General features: G+C 33.6%; 1 protein-coding gene across 3 annotated transcripts in view; it reads left to right on the forward strand.

The window, feature by feature from the left end:
• The first annotated feature begins 1,251 nt into the window (after positions 1–1,251).
• Positions 1,252–24,033, forward strand: part of LOC126867245 (paired box protein Pax-6-like) — a 154,924-nt gene continuing 132,142 nt past the window's right edge. The window contains exons 1-2 of one of the 3 annotated variants that reach the window (XM_050621497.1): positions 1,252–2,061; positions 20,741–20,864. In XM_050621497.1, the coding sequence (XP_050477454.1) occupies positions 20,852–20,864 (13 nt within the window). In that variant the 5' untranslated portion in view covers positions 1,252–2,061; positions 20,741–20,851. The remainder of the gene's footprint in view (positions 2,062–20,740; positions 20,865–24,033) is intronic. The other 2 variants (XM_050621498.1, XM_050621496.1) reach the window with 2 other exon arrangements.

Raw genomic sequence — 24,033 nt, forward strand, 5'->3', positions numbered from 1 at the left:
CGGGTTTCCAAGGTGAGAACGTGGAACTCGTGTAGATATTTCCATGGCAATGGTGATGAATTTGAGAACTTACGCCGGCTCGGTTTCTGCCAAAACTTCTCAAGTTTGAATGGAAGTTGTTATTGATCTTCTAAGAAATACTGAGAATTTTTAAAGATTGGTTTACTGAAGTGAAATGAATAATGTAAATATAAAGAAATGAAAAATCTACTAATTACGTATCTATTATCGTATACGTAGAAAGATCTAAATGATACAAGTATATACTATTATTCTCCAAACATTTAATAATCGGTATTGCTCAATCTCTCCTGAAATAACATTTTTCAAAGGACCTAAAAATGCATGAAGACCAACTTCAACCGAAAATGTCTCTAGAAAAGACTCACTCTGAGTTGTTGTAAGTAACGAAATCTATTCTCAAATCATTTAACAATCTTCAAACTTTTGTTTCAAAAACTTAAAAGCAAAAAGAATAATTTCAAACAAAAATCAGCCGATGTGAGTTCCTGTAAGTAACTTGTGAAACAAAATCTATGTTCGAAACATTTAACTTTTCTCAAACTCTTGCTTCCGAAACCTACAATCAAATTCAAAACCAAGAATTCTAATTGAAAATCTTCTAGGAAAATTCGTCTTTCAGTTCTTACAAATAATTCGAAAATTTCTTATACCGTTTTCCAAAATTAAAACTTTCTACGACAGGGATTTAAAATCACATGTACCACGGAAATAGTAAATTTACTATGTATGAACTTCGTGTAAAAGTTAACGTGTAATGCCATATAACTTTTTATCGGGATTCCTTTTTTTTTTTCAAGCTTAACACTTTGTAGTAATACGGCATGGAATATTCCGTGTTTAAGTGCTCTTAAAACGCTTATCTGCGGACAGCGGAGAAAATCCGACCACTACGAATGTCATGTCAAACGGGGAAAACAATAAGCTTTTAATTCGGTAAAAAATAATTCGCAAACAGACAGCGTGGCGCACAAGTAGGCAGTCGGTCTCCATCTGGCGCGAACTTATCGCACATACCCTTTTCTCAACTTCGTTGACGCGCATGCGCGTCATCGCCGTACCACGCGCCCTCGATGAGCCTTCCGCACGGTTGAGCATTTCCACCATTCAGAATCGATGATGTCACGAAGCGGAGCCAGCATCCCCACTGTCGGCCAGTTCTGAGGGTGGTGGTGGCAACGTTGCCCTCCGCCCATTGGTCCAACGTACTCGACGCACCAACACGAATCGCGGGGTCGCCAGCACGACCCAACGAGAGTCCGCAAGTCGTTGCGTGCCAGTCCGTGCGTGTGCTTTACCTAATAATATTTCCACGGCCAGCATTGCCCGCTAGTGCTCTCTCTCGTCGCTCCTCGCCTCTTGTTCTCCTTCTCTCTCTCTCTCTTTCTATCTCTCTCGCTTTCTCTGTCTCTCTTTCTCTTTCTATATCGCACGTTGCCTAACCCCCGTGTGTGTGGAGGCACAGGAGTTCTCTCTCCAGAGAGAGAGCCAAGAAAGCAGAAGAATCACGCTGCAGAGCAGCACGTGTGCTGCGCTCGTGCGGATCGTACGAGTCACCCCCGTCGCGTTTACTTGCTACTAAGCGTTAATTTTCCGCGATTATCACCGCGAGGACACGGTTTCACGCGGTTTCACTCGGTTTCACTCGGTTCGACAAGGTTTCACGCGGTTTGGACTCGTTTGATCGGGGTGAATTTGGTGTATAAGGACACGATATTTTGGAATAAGAAGATTGGGTTACATAAGCAGATAAAGGAGAGAGAATTGTAGATTGATTGGTTGAAGGTTTGTCGAACACGGTTTTCGGTGTTTGTTGATTGTTGAGTTTTGTCAGGGACGTGAGTCTCGGTTTCTTAGATAAGGGAGAGTTGAATAGTGGTAGGAAACGCGAGTGACTATAATAGACGCGATAAGCGTGATTTCGTGAAGATTGTGCCAAAGTACACCGTGTGACGATACCACGTTGCTTATTCCGGATTCCTCGTGCGGCGTCCGAAGGAGGCTGGTCGGGAGATAGGCATCGGCCGACGGCAGCTTTTGGTATGTAATCACGTGACTTCGTTTGATACGAGTGATATTAGAATTAAGCGATGTTTCACCCAGTCTGCTTGTTTTGAATCGATCGATTAATATTTTTCCGACTACAGAGGTAATTTTGTTTTATGAATTAAATACATAAATAATATAATAAATATTAATATTAATATTAATCTTAATAATAAATAATTGAATATATAGATAAATTAATGAAAACCAATTTAATAATTTATCTCTCCTATATTTTTCTCGAGAAGGTAATACATTAAAGTTAGAATCACATTTACTCGGTTCTTACTAACTGGTAAAAAATATCGTGTAATGTGAAAGGGTTAATAATTCATAAGGGCTTCAGAAGTTTGGTATTTAGTTCATTTATTATTGTGATTATCTCCCTCAAACGTTATATTATTCTTCTGTGGTTTTGGACAGACAAAATTTATGTAAGATTGAAAGTTTCGAGATGTTTGTTATTTACTCTGCTAATCACATGACTTCTGTAATTAAGACTTAGTCAATCAAGTAATTTTTCTATGGTTTTTGTTTTAATTTTTTGTGGAAATGAAATTGTATAAATGACCGATTAATTAGAAATTCTTGGAAACATAGAAAGTTCGTGCATGAAATGATATTTGAACAAACTTTTGATATTAAGTTTACATTAGTTAAGTGTTTTTGATATTGCGAATAACAAAGATATAGAGACTTTATGGGCCTATATAAGAGAAAGAGAGAACATTAACATGGATATAAGATCATAGTAAATTTTTTAATTTGAGAATAGACTTGTAAATAAGAAAATATTCGATAAGATATGAAATATTATTGGCAGTTTTTCCGAATTCTCCGTTAGATTTTATTATACAGAAAAATGTCATATCCAAAATATGCTTTGATTCTAAATATTTGCAAAAAACAAAAGAACGTTTATTAAATGTTAAAGTTCTTACAGCCAGTGGTGAATCAGAAACGCGAAGTATGAACTGAAATCGTGAATTCAAAACTTTTATTAATCCTTTACGTCCCGAGAAAAATTCGACTTAACATCCCAAATGACTCATACTCGACGAGATACATACTATCTAAGGATATTCGTAACTTGAATGTATTTTTGGATCTCTGTAGCCAATAATTAAACTGCTGATTTTTATGCAAATTTATATTTTCATGAATACAATCAAAAGAATAGGACCTAGACAGAAATTTGTTATTTTTGTCATTTATTTTTGCTAATTAATAAAAAGTGGGTACCTACTACATTTTGGATATTTTATATATTTTGACATATCATGCTCATGCTATGTATCTTTGTATGGAGATATCTTCAAATTTGTTTAGATTACATGAAAATCCGCATTCTATTAATAACTAACATATATTAGCTACAAAAAGTATTTGTTCATTATTGTATTTATTAGAGCATTTACAAATTGACTAAATAATTACAGACAAGAATATTAAATTTCGTATCATCTGGTAATATTTTCATATAACTGCAACAATTTTACACATACTGTGAAAATGAAATTAACGCGAATAAACGCATTATTAGAAAATAAGAATGCGTGTAAATACCTTTTGTAGCCACTGTATTTTTGTTAGATTAATCCTGTTGTGTTCTTGGGATCATTATCGGTCCAACCATTTTTCGTTTTTGTATTGTTTTCTTTAAGTTTCTTTATTATTAAGAAACTTCTTAGGTTTGGAGAAAGATGAAAGAATCGTTTTTAATATGTATCATCTCCAGTTGTAAGTGTATGCAAAATTATTTCTTCGAAAATTAAACATTCTTTTATTCGTTAAAACGAAGATCGGGTTGGGATATAAATATTTCAGCACCGCAACTGAATTGCGTATAAAAGAATGTGTTTTGTACGTTAGAACCAAGAAGACTGAAATGAAATAGTGTTAAATTCAATTCGATATACATTATAGGACCACAAAGAGTTAGCAATTTTCATATCATGTAGTATATTTGAGTTATTTGTTCTTAATCGAAATAATTGCAAACTCTAATTGAGACTTAAAATTATTTCATTTAAACCATTAATGTTAAATCGAGCAGTTATTAATTGATTGAGCAATGAAAATCTGAGCGTTAAATTGATTTATTACATGACTTGAGAAGTATTAGTTCAGTTGATTGAATTTTTACCCCTATTCGGAATTAGGGAATTTGAATAAAACTTCTTGTGTAACAATTTGCTTCGCTGAAATACAGTTTTAAAAATAACAAAAGTGAATATTTCAGTTGCATTGTTTAAATATCGCGTATAAATTTAATGAATAGGTAATTTTATTATTTATAGACATTCATTTAAATTAATGATTTTATTTTATTTGTACTACAAAATTATAAATTACACTTCTATAAACGTCAGTTATACATGCACTATCAACGAAAAGATTGAAATCGCTATTACTACTATAGGATACAAGATTTAAAGAAAAATCAGTTCAAAACTTTATTAGCTTAGAATATTCTCCTAGAAAATAATTACTAATTGTAGCTGTTAGTGTACATGAATATAAGAATGCGAAATTTTACAAGTAAGTTTAATCATTACTTCTACGACTTCCATTCAATTTTTTCTTTTTTTTATTTTTTTTTTGTTTTTTTTTTGGATACCTACCTGCTCTAACGTAAAATTCTTAGCATACACAATACTACCACACCAATATCCACAAGATCTAAATGAAATTCATATAATTCTTTCTAACAATAAAAATCATATGACTGTATTAAATAAAAATTAAACCCTCAATATTAATTACTTAAACAAAATCCTTATTACAACAATTACCTACATCAACTAAACTATAATTGTTTAACTCGTTAAGAAATTTCAGTCAACTCTTTACCAAATGATACCTTATTTAATATTATAGTCGCAGAGAAACGAAATTATTTCTGAGATTCTAAGTCTATAATTATGAAACAAACTGCATAATCAAAACTGTATGTGTTTATTAAATGAAAAAATATCTGTTCTTTTTCTGATTTTTACACCTAGTCTGGGAAAAGCCATATAGGAACATTATACCATATTATCCAAACTAATAATGGTAATATTGAAAATCATTAAATTCTTCGGATCTTGTGCAATTGACATATGCCCATCCACCACATCCTATTCACTTACGTAATTTTCATTTATTGGTTTACATCATATTTATCTTAACAGTATACGTAAGAGTGATTTTCATCATTATTTTCTTTCTCCAGGTTCTCCAAGCTTTAGCTTTTGTGCCTGATAATCTTTGTTTTCTAATTATTACTGTCAACAGATTTAATGACAGTTTATGGGGGTTGAGAATTCAATCTTTTACGTGACGATCTTATCTCGTGTGGTTATGTTCCAGGACGTATGAACACAATCTGCTTACTACTAAATACAAAGGCAAAAATGATCGACAACAATTTTTTAAACATAATTTAAATAGATGGTATTAATATATTTCTTCGTGTGTGTAACTTATTTACGAATGACCAAAGTGCTATAATACACTTTGAAAGTTGCAAATAAAATCGGAACGCTTGAAAACCCAAGGAATTTAATATTTAGCCGCATTATGCGTGTTTTACAATAAATTTCTATTGATGGATATTTTGATATGGCGGAAAGTAACGGCCCAATGGCCGTCGGCTTTTTTTAATTAGTTATGGAATTATTGTAGCTTCCATATACATTTTTAGGTTTGTTTCAAACTTGGCCAACATATAATAGTTAACCATGATAGTTAAACTTTATCAAATTTTTTTGTATAACGCATAATATATTCGTACAAGACTTCTACGAGCGTTCAGATACTTTCGTGAGCCACTGTAAGCATATATTTATAGTTTTATAGAGTTTTCTCCTACATTTATATTATTTACCGGTACAATGATCTGTGGGATCTTACATAAATCTCACAAACATCGTATATTCATACAGATTTCGTTATATTTCATATCCACGGCTGCATTTAGACTTTCTACCAGTTAGTTCAATAGATCTTACAGAAAGATCTTCTGTACTCTGTTCGAATGTGTAAGCAACGGAAGGGAAACGCGCGTGTGTAAGCGAGAGAAACGGCAAAATAGAGACAGTGAAACTCAACGTACCGTTCAATCACATTCATCCTTGATATAGCGCGCCTATAGAGCGCAGAATATACGGTGTATTGTGCCTTAAGCTGTATTATACGGTATGTGTATGCAATCTGCATCCTCGCACACGCACCGCGTATTCGCGTTCACCGCTGATACTGACTATTAAGCGGCAAGACAAGCGCGAGGGTTGCCTCCTTTCGCCACCGCACCGGCGTGTATTTAGCGTATCGCGCGTGCGAGCAGAAGAGAGTCACGTTTCTGAAAACCGATTACGCGCTGCGTCAGAAAACACGCGCCTTTCGATGCCACAAACGTGATACCGTTTAGCGGTGGAACTGAAGACTACAGGGGAAGAACACAAATCAAATTTCCTACTTTTTACAGGAAAACAGTTTTAAAATTGAATTCGTAGTTAGTTAACGACGTAAAATTATCACAACGCAGAATTTTATTCCACAGAGCTATCAAAATGTGTATGTGGAATTCTAATTTGAGTAATTTGCCTTGTTATTGTCTATAACACTTTGGTCAAAACGTTGATTTCTTTACTAATTTTCCTTGTCTAATACATACAATGTATTCTTTCAACAGATACATTTGTTAATGAGTCTATATCTATCATAGTTCTATTTAACACACACACAAAGATGACATGAGAATCTTCAAAACGTTTTTATTTCTGAAGAGAATATGGTAAGGTGAGAGTTATTTGATTGAAAAGTACATTTCAACAAAACTAAGAAATTTGCCTTGTAACTCGATAAATTCGGTTATTAACCATTTTTAAGGGATCTACACTTGAAAACAGACTATTTCATTCGTTATATAAAGATGATATTTAAACAAACGTTACATAAAAATAATATGGTTCAACGGCCACAGTTCTCTTCGGATATATAACTTGTATTCATCAGAAGTTTAACTATTCTATACAATTAATCAAATTTATGAACCTAATCCAACTACAAATTAGTTTGTTAAATTAATGTTACAGTTATCAGTTATAATTATCACGATGTAAAATTTTAATTTGGCATAAAATATATTAAATTCTAAATTGATAAAATATATTGAATTCTAATACCCTTTTTTAATTCTCGGGTTCTATGTAACCTATAGTGATTCTAAACATTAGTACATATATTTATAACTAATATATATTATATATGTACAATGGCTAAAATATGAATTAAAAAATATTTTTGTACATATCCCAAAAATATATTTCCAACGAACCTTTATCAGATTTAATACATTTCATTTTCACGATATGAAACTTTTATGGTCATATGAAATTACTATCACATGAAATGTAATATAATTGAGCCTAATTAATTAATATGTAAATGCTATGATAAATACAGTGATGTGCAAATACATTTTGTAATAACTGCAGATACAGTAGTTTACAAAAATATATATTCGAAAACTCACCACAGAATTTTTTTTATGAATATATTATGCCATTATACAAAACTTTCTGAAATTTCATTAGCGATGTAACGAGACACGACTATTATAATAATAATAGTAAAATTTTTGAAACCAATACGAAAATGTACCTACAAGTTACAAGACATTGTTGCAAGCATATACTTAGTAAAAATTTAGTATACAACATAAACAGTGATCTGAAACATACGATTAGTGCTAAAGATAGTTTTATTACCTGTACTGTTTTGCTTATTTATAGTGAATAATAGTGAATAATTAACTGTTTGAATATTTTAATGATCTTTACGAAGTGTATGCTTTCCACAATTATGTTGTCACTTTTAATTCTCAGATATCCTTTAAACTTTATTAACATATTCACGATAGTCGTGTCTCGTTACAGTGTTAATGAAATTTCGGAATGTTTCGTAATGTATACGTGAATATATACGTAATTACATACGAATATATAGCGAATATATACGTAAAAAGTCTCCAATAATGATCAAATACTTTCGTAAACCACTGTATATTTCGTCGAACAGTGTGTATCATCTGCCTGTCTGAGTGCTCCCGTTTCTCTGTCTCTTTCATCGCGTCGTTCGTACAGTATTATGGTGTAATTAGGCGATAGACTACATGACTCGACGCATAAACTCCGTGAAGCGAACGAGTCTCGTACATCCGCGGTGAATGCCTCGCGTACAAGTGTTGGACACCCCGCGGTGACATTCGACGTGCACATTGTGAACGTGCCTTTCCCTCGAGTCAAGGGTTCGTTGTTCGCCAGGCTTTTCTAGCGGTGGTTCTCTCAGTTTTCGACGCTTAAAAACTGTTTTGTGCGTACATAGGTCTACCACGTTACGTAGACGACAGCGTGTATTGATTGTATATGAAGAGGTGATCGTACGATTTGAGGGTGAAAGAGATTCTACAACCCTTTATGGTCCATCTGTTTCGAACAATCGCATGCTCGGTTACTTAGAAGAGTTACTGCTGTTGGAAAATTAGGTTTTAGTTTAGTGTGGTACATGATAAATGAAAGTTTATAATGTACTTGTGAATGTGCGTAATGTAATAATGAAGAACATGATAAATATATAATATGGAATAATTTTAATGTATATCGCAGAAAATGAAAATATTAGGACCAATGATGTAAGATGTAAAAATGCTTTTTAAAAATAGCTGATAAGTTGTCGAAGTTTTGTTGAGTAAAATACATAATAGAAAATATCTTTTTAAATGTCAAATTTTCCTAATTTTAAATATTTCAAGAAAAAATTGAATTCAAACTAATAATGTCAATGAAAATGAAAGTGTTTCGATAAACATGACTATATTGGTAATAGACTGCTGATTTTTATATATTTATGCGAAATTCAAATTAAATTCAGATAATATACAAAAGAATATAGAATATTCAGAGTAGTTGTTGTAATTTTTAATATATTAGATATTATATATTAAGTTTGATTTCTTTAGCTGGTCCCGTAAAAATATCAATTTACGAAAAAGTTCGCACTCTAGTAATGAAGAAACGTTTTAAGAACGTATGTAAGTAGAGATTTTTCTCTTGGAAGACTAGAATTGCATTAAAGTAAATCGTTTTACACGCCTGGAGAGGCTTCCATAAGATCTATAATCGTTTAACGGCCAGTTAACTATACATATTATTAACGTGTCGTTAAGCAGCCGTGAATATCGTGTAAATGATATACATATGTGCATTAACATTGATCAATGGAGCGTCCAGCAATTTATTACATACATATATAAAAACTACCATTATGGAAATAAATTATCCTAAATTCATTAACCTTTTGTGCTTTCCTTGTCTCGCGTGATGAACGAGGTGTGCGCTGCGAAATCTGTGTTTTCAGCATATTTATAAAATAACGTAATATAAAAGTAACCATGAAAAATATATTTTAAAACCACCTTTTTTTCATTTGAATGTTATTTGTTTTCAACTATAATAATTTTTAGTTAATAACATAGAGTAAATTAATGTCAGTTGACATGGTAGTGAATAAAACGATATAAACAAGAATATTATTATGCAAGGAATTTAAAAAGAAAAGAAAATAGTTGAATGTATATTTTCGTACTCTAGTTCTTTTACCATATCAAAGTCCATAACAAATTCGTTGCTAACTTTTATTAAAAAATAGATATATTAATGTTGCATAGAATTGTTATTACAGGTAGTTTTTTTATATTGGGTATGTTATACGTATATTTCTGCATATTGTATATATGTATTCTTTAGAATTTTGCATCTACAAATTTTTTAAAATTTTTCTAAAAGCAATACTAGTAAGTATCCTAAAACTTTTAAATGCCCACATATATATGAAAGTACAATGATGTAAGAACAAAATATATTAGTACTATGTATTGCTTTCAAGAACAAATTTTAAAAATAACTTAATAAGGAGAAAAATAAAAGACAGACTAGATAACAATTAATCCTATGCAAGATATTTCGCCTAACGAACAATTTTTCAGCTGTTTGCCGCCAAGTACCTAACAAAAAACAATTTTGAACCAAAATTTATCAGTATCGAGTATATAATAAATAGTCTCAATATAAATGCATAACATAATATTTTAATTTTATTTAAAATTATTAATCAATAAAGGTTCCTATATAATACAAATTATCGAAAATAAGAATCTCTAAATTCCATCCATTGATGCAAATTCATCTCCCTTTCTCCAAGAAATTATTAATTAATGGCTGTGAACGAAATAGAATGGCGACGGAAGTCAGTGCGTACAGCAGCGCGAGCGAGCAGTTAATTCCTGCGGGTTTGCTCGTGTATTACGTTGTGGGGGTAGATTTAGAGTGCGTCGCCGTGTTGGTTTGCTGGTGGTGGTGGTGGGTGCTGGTGCCATTAACAGTGTTTCGTCGGAAATGTAAAGCATAATGCGCTGCTAGCTCGTGGATATGGAACCTATTACCACCCGCTTGTATAATGCGAACCTCTACCGTTATTTCGCGTTGTTACTCCGAGTTGAAGAAGTGGAAGATCTGTAAAATGTAGATCAAGTTATTGTCTTGCCTATTTATCATCTACAAGATTTATAAAAACGTCTTTCAATTTCTATTAAGAATTTGAAGGTTTACTGGAATCGCTTTCATTCTCAAGCTTTGTTTATTAGACCTGCCTTTTTTAGTTAAAATGTCTTATCTATCATTTGTCCATAATCTATAACGGATATGTATAATTTAGTAATCTATATACACTAAAAGTCACAGATTATAAAGTAATGTGGCGGCACTCGACCACGGAAATTTCCAACGGCTACGCGACACAAAGCGCTATATCTTCAAAGCGTAAGGCCGACAGGCCTAATGTACCATCGATATCCTTATGATTTTTTCGCCGAATATTCGGAAGAATGCATACGCGGCAACCGTCGCGGTCTTCTGATAAACGCGCGCGTAGTGGGGATATCGAGGGGCAACAAAGGAAAGAGCCTGTTTGGTTTTGAACCAAAAAGATTCATTCTGCCCCGAGCTACGAAGTGCGAAAGGTTAAGCGAAGCCAACACAATTAGAGAAACGGGTTATTGACTCTTGAGAGTTCAATGTTAATCGTTACTTGTTATTAATCGTTGTTAAACGTTAACCGTTGTTCATCGTTAATCGTGGTTAATCATTATTTGTTGTTATTTGTTAAGAGTTTAATAAACGTTATTGTTGAAAATCAAGAGTATTTCTTGTGGGCACCTTCACCGACGATCACCTCAGTAATAATGTAGTATCGTGGAAATTTAGATATAAATTTTTTCCCGATTACTTACAATTTATTAATAATGAATTGAATATACAGGTATTAATTGGACAGAAAACGATGTTTGTTTAACTGAAACTAAATGCGATACTCGTATCTATCTCAAATAACTTTACAGTTATTTGACAACTCTCGTCACAACGAATCTAACACACTCTCTCTCTCACTAGCAACTCTAAAAACTCTACAACACTGACAACTCGATCAACTCTAACGACTCTACTCTTCGATGTCTCGATCAACTCTAACTCTCGCAACACACCCACTTTTCGACTCGCATACTCTGACCTCTCGGTCACCCCTCCTTGAAACACGAAACCGTCCTTCTGTTCTAACGTTGTTTGTTGTTTTTCTCATATCTCTGTAAGAACTAGGTAACTTTAGTAACTTTAGGCGCTCTTAGATGTAACGAACCACAGAAGGACGACGTACACGGTTTTTTTTTATTTTCAAGCGATCTCTAATTCAAATTACTTTACGATATTACAATAATTTAACGATATAATAACAATAAATAATAATAAATATAGTATACAATTTTATATTTTATATATATATTTATAATATGGAAATTTATATTTTTGTCAAAATGGTTAAAGGAATATAAATAATCCAAATAGAACTTGTTTCGTGTATACTTCGTGTTGGATATTTTATATATTTTTCATGTTACGTACATTCTAAAAATTTTTTACATCTTTAAATCTTCTACAAATGTATAAACACGTAGTAATAAGATTAAAGACTTAATCTGATCAATTAAATGTATAAAAATAATATGAATAATAAAGGAAAAGATTACATACATCTGATAGAAATATTCAATTTAAGCTTCTTTTCACTATACTTTTTAAAATCTTGGGTCAAGTTTTTGATTAGTGACGTTTGGACTTAATGTAAATCGACAGAGAGTACATAGATGCTGATAGACTGTGCGCTGGAGTTTACTAAATCGACAGCTTGGCGTCTTGTAAACACAAACCAGCGCGATCTTGTTTGCGCTCAGTCGCGCATAATCCCAGGTAATCCTCTTGCACAATATGCGAGTGCGATGTACTTTTTCTCCCTTTCCGCCACACTTTTTCCTTCATTCTCTTCTTCCCCCTTTTCCATACTCTTCTCAATCTTGTTATAATCCTCTGTCTCACATTTAGTAGTATTTTTGTCTCTCGATGAAACGATAGTGGAAACGAAACGCAGAAACGAGTGAAACAATTTCTTTTTGTCTTCTTTCATTTCTTTTTAAATTTTTTATTAAAGAATAAAAACCTGCAATTATTTCTGAACAATGCGGTATCTACATTTTAGTAAATCCGGAGAACTTTTCTATATAATTTGTTAATACTAACTAAAGGTTTGAGAACAATTCCAGAAACGAGAAAGGAAATATTTAGCCTACCAGGTACATAAATGTTTTAGGTTGACTTAGGTGGAAAAAGCACGATCAAACAAAAAGACATCCGCTACTGTAATGGATTGGATTGTACGATAATGTAACACAACTTTTAAATTATAAATTAAAATAAAGTTAATCAAGCTTATAGGCGTATGTCATTTATTTTTTGAGAACTAAAAATTGATCATATATTCAAATAATGAAATTCAGAAATTTACGAGAAGTGAAGTTCATTAGAATGTCACTCAAACTTCCATATTAAATCTATTTTCCAGGAATCATAACAGCTATAACTCAAACTAAACAAGTTACAGTATAAGAATTAGTATCTTAGTTTAAATGATTTTATAATGGTTGTACGTAACCAGAACACTTAAAAATTTATATTTCTTAATTACTTAGTTTAAAAAGAAAAGTTCTCTTTAAGGTGTAGTGTTAAGATGTACTATCTTCCTTTCAAACAAAAATTAACTTTTTCCTAATAAAAATTTTTGTAGTAATTATTGTCCTTGATTCCTGATATTTTCTTTTTTTCGTCTCATTTAATATCAAAATAACAACAAAGGACAACAATTAACTTTATGATTAGATTGCGACTCTTTATGTATTTATGGAAAATTTGAATGTGCACAAATATACAGAACGTATACAATATACAAAAATGTATAAAATGTCCAAGGTAATGTATTTGTTATATATAATAAAATAAATCTCCATTTAGATCCATTATTTTAGTTATGTCCATAAAAACACGAAATTGTATAAATATCCGTAGTCTATTTATGATAATAAATGAAACCACTACAACAAAGGTAATCTTCGAACAATCATCGTTTTAGCTCGCAAGTGTATTCGCTATAAACAGAGTTCTGGTTGGTAAAAAGAAATGCACAGTGTCTCGTCGCTTGTCCCGGAACCAAACGCGTAATGCCGTGCTTTGTGAGCCGCGATGAGATAAAAACACGAGAGTAATGAACTAATTAGGACGTAATAAATCTTGAAATCGTTATTTTTTGCTATAGCTGTCGAAGCACGCAAGCGACAGAGGGAAGTCGAGTTTCAATGGAGTGAGAAGCTAGTGCAACGTGAAAAAATGAAACGCAACCACGGTTCATTATCGTCGGCGACTTTTATTCAGGACGATCGCGAGAATAAGGTGAATGAATGATTTAACGCTGGTTACCGTGAATAAGACTGTCATCGAAAAGGTGTTGATGTTTTAGAGGAAAAGAAGTTTTATGACAGAATAGTGTTAGATATTGATATTAAAATTCTGTTTGTAGTATAATTTTAGTATAGTTTTCAATAAATGTGACAAGCAGGTGTCTTAACTGTGGACCAAAAATAACAATTATTTTTGAAACTTTTACGAAAAATACTACAGATTTACCAAAAAATTAAATGATTAAAAAATATTAATTTTTAAGTGACCAAAAGATTATAAATGATCAAAATTTATTTGGTTACCGGTAGCGACTATCACTAGTAATTATTGAATGATAATTAAACAGCGCATAATAGATATATATCTAATGTAATTTTATATCGTGTGTGTGCCAAAAAATTTTAACACACACGCATAACAAACCTATAATATGTAATTTAATCAAACCTTCAATTCTTCAAATAACTTCATAGAACTTATAAATACATCGCACTCACAAATCTCATACAATGATTTCAGTCATCTCAGGCCTCTGTCTCCATTTTAACATCCTCTTTATTAATTATAATAAAAAAGCAGTGTACAATTTTTTGAAATTGATAATTAAACATATAATAACATTATACCGCCAGAAATCCGCAACATCGTCGAAGGGTGAGAATCACCCTGACTTCTTTGCGATTGATCAAGAACAGCGAAGTTACAGATGGAGTTCTCCTCTCACTGTATCCAGATCGATCCTCGTTTGTGCGCTAATTATCGCGTCACTGTCGCCACTCTCGACCCCTTCGCGTTTCCGGATGATACACCATTTCTGTTTTTTCGCTTTAATTCCGCCACTGGCTGACAGGTTCCAACAGACGATACATGTTACACGTGTTCTGTTCAGAAGCGACGCAAGGAGGGTAATTACAACACTCGACATGTCGTCACGTTCAAAATGAAGAAATACTTATGTGTACACACGTTTATATGCGGCTTATACGAATGTATCTGTGTATCTAAGCTTTTAAAAAGGGTTTTCACATGCGCAGAGGAACGCATTGTGCCCTTGAGTTCTCTCATAGGATGCCGATTCTTTTGCTCAACAAGTCGTGCCTTTTCTAGAGCCACGGTTGTTCCGCGATCGAGCCAATTAGAACGCAGGGACACCTTTTCAATGTTTGTTACACGCTATGTTACCGGAGGTAATTATGAGACGATTCTCCTGCCATTCGGATTAATGAACGTCTATTAATTAGGCGTGAGAGTGATGTTGATGAATGTAAATTATTATCATTTTAATTTGTTCAAGTAAGCACAAAGGAAATTTCAAACATACATTTAAGTTCATAACATAACTATTTACAAATATATAAATAAAATTGAAATTATTCATATATAGACTATGTATGTTTGTGCGTTTATAAGACATTGGAAACTCAAATGGTATAGAAAATAAGATAGTAAATAAAGTAAATGGCCTACAGTTTCTTTACATGGAGTAAAAGATGTACCTGAATATTTCGAGAGCGAAACATACCTTTTCCTATTAAGCATTTGAGATCCCAATGGAAGTTTATTTCTGTTTACATGAATATGTCGGGTTTGTCGGGTTGGCGCTGGTTCTTGGGACGCGTTGTATTTCTTCATAAGGACAAGCCATTCGTTTTCCTTCCCGATACATAATGTTAAAATTAAAGGTTTGTAAGTATGCCCACCACCTGTGAACCCTGTCATTTAGATTTACTTTATTGCTGGACGCCTTCAAAGAATTGCAATCCGTTACAACAAGGAACTCTCGTCCATGCAAATAGTGTCGGAAATGTTTAATAGCGTTAACTACTGCTAACGTCTCCAACTCATACGAATGGTATCTGCATTCAGCAGGGCTAGTTCTTTTACTATAATATTCCACTACTCTGTTTTTCCCTTCAACCTTCTGCATCAGAATAGCCCCGTATCCATCTAAACTGGCATCGGTATGTAATTCTATAGGATATTTAGGGTCAAATATCATCAGCACTGGTTCATCGGTGAGAATTGATATTACTTTTTGTCTTATCTTTTCGTGCCTATCCGTCCAGCTTATATTTTTATTACTGGAAGTAAGTGCATATAAAGGCTTCATTATTTGTGAAAATTTTGCAACGAATTTTCGGAAATAAGAAGGCAAACCAATAAACTGCCTGAGCTGCGTAACGGTCGTCGGAGCGGATAAAGCACTCAAGGCTTGTATTTTACCCGGGTTGGGGCGAACTTCACCGTTGCGAATAACAACCCAAATAGAGAACTGAAGTTTTTAGAAAATTTAGAGAAATTAAAAGAAAATCCAGCGTTCACAAGGGTGTTCAATACGATATCTAATCTTTCTAAAGCTTGGTCAATCGAATCAGCGGTAATTAGTACATCATCCAAATATACAACTACGTACGAATAAGGCCTTAAGAATTGCTCTCTGAAAGACGGACGGTGCATTTTTCAACCCAAACGGCATCGTTATGTATTCGTATTGCCGGTCTGGAGTAACAAACGCTGTATACTCCGTGGAATTTGGATGAATAGGAATTTGATGAAACCCGCTAGCCATATCCAAGCAAATAAAGTACTTAGCTTTCTGTAATCTCGCGATTTGATCCGCTATTAGAGGTAAAGGATACCGATCCGAAACCGTGTTTTTATTTAATTCTTTGTAATCCACGCATAGTCTCTCTGAGCCATCTTTCTTTTTAACAAGTAATATGGGGCTCGCGAAAGGAGAATTGCTGGGCCATGCAATTTTCGCCTCTATTAATTTGCTTATTCTTTCGCGTACGAGTCTTCGCTCTTCTTCACTAAGTCTATAGGGACTTCTTTGTACAGTGACGTTAGGATCTATTAATCGTATCTCTAATTGTCCCGTATTAACGCGAGCTCGTGGAAAACCCGTAATAAATGAGTCTTTGAATTTTTCAAGAACAGAAATCAACCAGCTTTTATCATTCCTTACAATATCAATGTCGACCTCATTAATATTGATCTCGTTTTCTTTGACTTTACTACACGCACTAATTATTTTTGCTCTATTAATAGCGATGCTGTTTTGAGTGACATTTACATCAAAACCCTGGCTCAAAATTTCACGACCAATCATTATATCATATTTTAAGCGACTATCAGCAAGGACATGAAAAATTATCTCCAATGTAAATCCATTAATACATACTAAAGACAAAATTTGCGAAGTACATTTAACACAGGTATCTCCTATTCCACGCATCATTACTGTATTAGTCTTTCTTTTACCGGAAAATTTCAATGCCACGGATTCTTTAATTAGCCCCTGAACACTCAGCCCCTGAGTCGAAGCAAAATGGATACGACTCACCCAGATGAATTAATTTACCAATGGAAGCTTCCGTTACACAGGAATCGACCCGTTTCTCGTTTTTGGAGTTACTGCCTCCTTTCGGTGTGCTGTCGTTATTTTTCCCTTTCCGCAACATTGGGCAACTGGGCGCAATATGACCCTCCTCTCAACACTTGAAACATGTCACCTTCGATGTTGCGGCTGATTGACTATCGTCCGGGTTTCATGTGTTCCTCTGTTTCCCAAATTTTATCCTTTTTTGACACTCCATCACTTTATGTCCGAGGTTACCACAGTAGTGGCACTTAATCCGGTAATCCGGCGGCTTATGACGTTTAGCTTCGGGACCCGCAGAAAAGTTGTCTGAAAAAGTCACCGGCCTCTTCTTTGCGTAAGAGAAAGCTCTCATTTCACTTAGAAATTGACCCTCAGTCTTAATATCACTTGTAAGTGCAACCCGTTCAAAACGCTGATCTTGCGAAGCCAATTGAAAAAGTACGGAAGCGTTGATCACCTCAGCCATAGTTAAATTTTCCCACCTCGCCTTCAAGAAGGAACGGAGTCGAATTCCAAAAGCTCCCATGGTTTCATCCTTCAGTGGTTTTTCATGAGCATCTTCATAAGCGCTGAGGTAGCTGTTTCTTTACCACCAAAACGCGCAGTATAAAGGTTTTAAAATTTTGTCCAAGTAATATCTCTTCCAACCAGTACTTGCGTAAGCCATTGTGCTGCTGAACCTTCTAGAGCACAACTTAAAGCAGAATATAACACACTGTCTTGAAGGGATTTTCTTTCATGATCAGATTTACAACTGCACACCATGCAGCTGGGTCAGAACCCGCGATTTCAGGGTTAAACGCGGAAGCGATAGATTCTTCGTTTCCGCACCCGGTTCTGACACAAGCGTCCGTATTAACTCACGCATGATTGTTATATGCTCTCGCATGGACAAAAACGGCTCTGATCCCACTTCTGATGTCGAGTTTGTGTTTCTTCATAAGGACAAGCAATTGTAGTTGTTCAAAGAGGTTTATATTTACAGTGATATGTACAGAAGTTGTTCAACAAGGTTTAACTGTGTAACGTAATAAGTCACTCTTAAATAAACAATGTTTTAGGTTCAAACGAATCCACGGTCAACGGGATAACTCTTTGTACAATTGGATATGTGTTAAACTCGAAATGACGTTTACTATGACGTACGGTATCTTTCAGACTGACCGACTGACGTTGTGTAAAACTCTCCAAGGTGATCATAGGAATAAAAGACTGACACGTTCACACTTGTCAATTGCATATTGATCAGGGTTATCAACAAAATTCCAGGCACTGTTACTAGATAGACTCGCGTAGAGCCGTTATTGCTCCCGCCTCGGGACTTGTTTGTTAATACAACGTGTGTCCCTCAACATTGGTACTTCTACTGTGAAATAAAACGTTCATCCCGTGACCGTGGCTACGTTCGGTGACCAGTTGTGTCACCTTAACCTCAAGCTCACTGTTATAATACTATAATGAACAGCTAAAACAAACAGTTTAGCCCAAAGTATTGGGAGTCTTCCCAAAATTTCAAAAGAAAGGCCCGTTATCTCTACATCTCCGACAAATATGTTTATGTATGTCGGAGATGAAGGGACACCGGAGCTTCCCCCCTGGAACCTCGGGAAAATCCGTACAATTGTAATTAAAGTTTACAGTGGTAATAATTAATTAAAATAATTTGTGATAATAAACTTGGGCTCAAGGCGACCATCCGTCGCCGAACGTAGCCACGGTCAACGGGACGGGCGCTTCGTCTAACAAAGGTGTGGAGTTATAGTATGACCCTCATTAAAAGAAATACCAATAGAGGTACTCGACAGTAAAACATTCCAACGGTTCCTTCGGATGTTGATGCACTTACACAGCCCAAGTTCAGTTAGCCTGAGGACCCGCTATAAAACCTGGGTTTTTTTGGTAATTAAGATTTTCAAACGGACAGGCAGGCTTTGTCCCAAATTGACCAATTGACAGCGACGTCAATTTCCCTTACTTTCGGAACGAGGGCTATACTCGACGAATCCGATGCTCTTATCCGATGTCCTTAGACACACCCCATCATAGTTTGCCTCTGTGGCATCACTGGGACGAAATTGCATTCTTTCTTGAGATCTCATCGACGAAGGGAGTAGCGCCTTCCGATCAGTGAGTAGTACACGTTTGAGTTAGAGCAAGTATATCTATCATCCCGTTGACCGTGGATTCGTTATCGAACCTAAGACCAACGTCACTAGTATCGCAAGTGCCCAACGACCGCTGTTGATTGTCGCGTCGGTAGTGTTCACTCTCGTGTTAGCAGACCGTACCCTTGTGATACCACAACGATGGCCAATTCCACTGAAGATTTATCAAACGCCCACTACCCTATTCCTGACGCTTCTCCAACATATAAATATGTAGATATAGATATATTTATATGTATGTATAAATATGTAGATATATAAGTGTATAAATTAAATATTATCACAATATTTTATTATTAAATCACAAAACTCGCAAAACTAATTAAAAATAATTAATTCAAAGGTGCGTTTTGCATAATAATTAACATCTCAAAGAATTCGACATCAAAATTGTAAGTGTATACAATAGATATATGTAAATACATCACAGTATATAAATATTTTCTGTCTTATACAAATAATTACAGGTTTTTATTAACGTTAGATATATCGAAATCTACAACAGCTGTTTAATTGTGGAATAGACACTTGTCGTAGAACACCGTGTTTTCGATTATTTTCAAGATAGTGAAACCACACTTGCGTGACTCGCAAATGAGAAGAATTTACACAGGTGTCAGTGATGCGAACACATTTTTGAAAGTAGCGCTGGTCTAATCTCAGAAGTCGTACACGGCACAGTTTTAAAAAGTCTTTACGCGTGTACAGAATTTATTACAGTTTTCGTTCTACATACTTATTTTTACGGTATTATAAATTTGCATTTATCATCTTTATATCAGTTATTAGAAATTAGTACAGTATTATTATCGTATTATTAATTAGGATATTATATTATTAGTTACATTGTTAATATAATATACAACTAATATTAGTTATCTACTATTATTCGACATTAGATATCTTTTTTATTTACTTAAACTTCGGACACTGGCCCATAAGCAATACTAAATATTAGTTGTTATTAACTATTAAATAAAATATTATATATTCATGATTAAAAATTAATTATCCTTAGTTAGATATTAATTATTATTATATCCATTTCAAAGTAAAGTAACAAATATAAATCCAATAATTTGAATAATTTTTCGAATTTCTTTCCAACTACATCGATAATTAAATAAATTCCTTAATAAATATTTTACACGAAAAGTTATGAAGTTTGTCGTGGAATTGAATGTGTTGTTGGTGATCAAAGTGAAGGTGATTTGAAATAAAAAATTTAATTGTTTCAGTGACCGGAAGTGCCTAAAGGCCCGAAGATTCTGCCTTCGCAGCAGCTGGGCGCTGCGGTCGCTCCATGGCCGGGCGCCACCGGCCTCCTAGCCTCTGTCACCGCTGACGATATGGCACACAAAGGTAAATTTCTCCGGTTTCTTTTTTATATTGTATTATATTATATTATATTATGTTATATTATATTTATATTATATTTTTATATTTTTATTAATTTTTGTTATTATGCACACAATAATACGTAGAAGCATAATATTACATATAAACAATAATAAAAATTAATGTATCTCTTATTCCAATATATGGCGAATGACCTTTAGACAGCACTATCGCTTTAAGCCTTAATGACACTCAATTTGTTAAATTTTGTATTACTGTACCAGAAATTTAACTTTTCTTTCGCTATTCTGAAAGAACATTATTTAAATATTTTTTTTCGAAAAAATATGGTGATTTTGAATCTTTCTTCTTAGATAATTCCGTAAATTTATTTTTAACGTTTAATGCACGTTTAATACTTTATTATTGAGACAGAAAGATATTTTTTTGGAAATTTAAATTTTAATTATATCGTGAGAACATTTATAATAATGAATGTTTTATAAATTCTCTAATCATCGTAAATAGTGTATTTTATATTTTATGCGTAATGTTATAAAACTTAGTTATTAACAATATGTTATTATTGTTGAGAATTGTGGATCTTAATAGCCGAAATAATGTTATAGGGTCACTAAATTTACACTTGGAATTCATATTAGAATAATTATATATTTATTTGATGGAAGATTTTTAAGATATTCATCGATACACCCTTGCACGCGCCTCAACACTTTCTTCCATACCCGACTGTTAACCGACTGAACAGTTTACATTCATCTGTCTTCGAGGCGCCGCGCACACACATACCTCCACACACTGATATTCACATAGAAGTATTACTATTACGCATCTAACCTAGCCTAGTACATAAAATTATACATATCTCAATAATTATTATTTAACATAATATATTAATAATAAATTAAAATTTATAAATTTTTACTAACTATAATAATTCCTAGATTTCTATCGCAAGGAAGAAAATGTACCTATGCAAAATATATCTTCTCTAAATATGATTTTTTGAACGATGATTTTTTAAATAATTTATTTGATAATCGAAAAGGTAATAATCATCTTAATAGTAGTAGAGAAATTAATTTCACTGATTATATAGACAAAAGTTTTATTCCGACAAATATCGAATAACAGAAAACAAAGAAAGAAAATATATATCTTCGTTGAAGGAATTTAATTCACGTTTATTAAATTCTTCTCTCCTTTATGCACCTATGTCTTTTACTCGTTCATGCCTTAAAAGGTTATTAAAGAGACGATTATAACAAAAATATTTGCAATCGGGTTCACTGCTAATTTTATAAAAATAATTTATTCATTCGAGATAAATACTGTTTACATTTTCAATTAAAAGATAAATATACATATATGTATACAGACTACTAATATACTAGAGTGCAAATGTAAATAATAATGTTTATAAATAGGGTACAATATTGAATTTTCAACAAAATATTTTCTTATAGCATACTTTAACACGAAAGATCAAGTATCATGTATGGTGGTCTCTACAATTTTTTATTGAATAATTATTCAATTATTTATGCGGGTACATAATGAATTTATATGATTCAATTATTTATGGGTTTATAATGAGTTTAAATGGATTTAATCAGTACTAATTCCAAACTATGGTGACCATAAAAAGTATCCGTACAGTAGCCAATTTACAACATTCTAACAACCAAAAGATAGTACATAATCTTAGAAATCTCCGAAATGAATTTCACAAAAAACACATTACTATTCGCAAAATAATACACATATATATATATATATATATATATATATATATATATATATATATATATATATATATATATATATATATATATATATATATATATATATATATATATATATATATATATATATATATATGTCGGAGATGAGAGGACACCGGAGCCTTCCCTTTGAAACTTCAGGAAAATCCGCAAAATTGTAATTAAAGTTTACAGCTGTAATTAAACAATTTGCCGTCATTCTACCCAATTGTACTTGTTTGCGATTTGTGATAATAAACTTGGGCTCAAGGCGACCGTCAGTCGCCGAACGTAGCCGCGGTCAACGGGACGGACGCTTCGTCTAACAAAGGTATGGAGTGATAGTATGAACCTCATTAAAAGAAATACCTATAGAGATACTTGACAGTAAAACATTCCAACGGTTCCTTCGGATGTTGATGCACTTACACAGCACAAGTTCATTCAGCCTGAGGACCCGCTATGAAACCTAGGTTTTTGGTAATTAAGGTTCTTCAAACGGGCAGGCAGTCTTTGTCCCAAATTGACCAATTGACAGCGACGTCAATTTCCCTTACTTTCGGAACGAGGGCTATACTCGACGAATCCGATGATCTCGTGTCCTTAGACACACCCCACCATAGTTTTCCTCTGTGGCATCATTGGGACGAAAAGTCATTCTTTCTTGAGATCTCATCGACGAAGAGAGTAGCGCCTTACGATCTGTGAGTATTACACGTTTGAGTTCGATTGTGTGAGCAAGTATATCTATCATCCCGTTGACCGTGGATTCGTTATCGAGCCTAAGATCAACGTCACTAGTATCGCAAGTGCCCAACCACTGTGGTTGATTGTCGAATCGGTAGTATCCATACTCGTATTAACAGACCGTACCTTCGTTATAACACAACGATGACCAATTCCAATGAAGATTTATCAAACGCCCACTACCCTATTCCTGACGCTTCTCCAACATATATATAATATACACACGTATAATATTTATTCGTACAAGATTAAGTTCATGATAACAAAAAAGAGATAAGTTTTAGTACACAAATATAACAAAAATTGACTTATTAACTATGAAGATATTATTGAAATTTGTTACTGTACGAATACTTTCAAAATACGCTATAATTGTCAACTAAAAATATGCTAATCTCAAACACAAAACAATATGTATTTCACATTAACGTAGAACCAATTATCCTGAGACGAAGATCCACCTGTACGCGTGCTCTTTCACGCCAAATTTCCTGCTATACGACACTATAGTACCACCCCAACGTATAATAACCACATACAAGGCATTTAAAGCGAAAACTCGCGAAACTCGCGGCACAGTGAACCCCGGCAAATTATACCAGCCTTACAGAACAAGAAGGAGAGGATGGTCCAGGAAACTAGGAACTGGGAAATAGCCGTGA

The sequence above is a fragment of the Bombus huntii genome, chromosome 7, assembly GCF_024542735.1.
Source record: "Bombus huntii isolate Logan2020A chromosome 7, iyBomHunt1.1, whole genome shotgun sequence".
Classification (NCBI taxonomy): Eukaryota; Metazoa; Arthropoda; class Insecta; order Hymenoptera; family Apidae; genus Bombus; species Bombus huntii.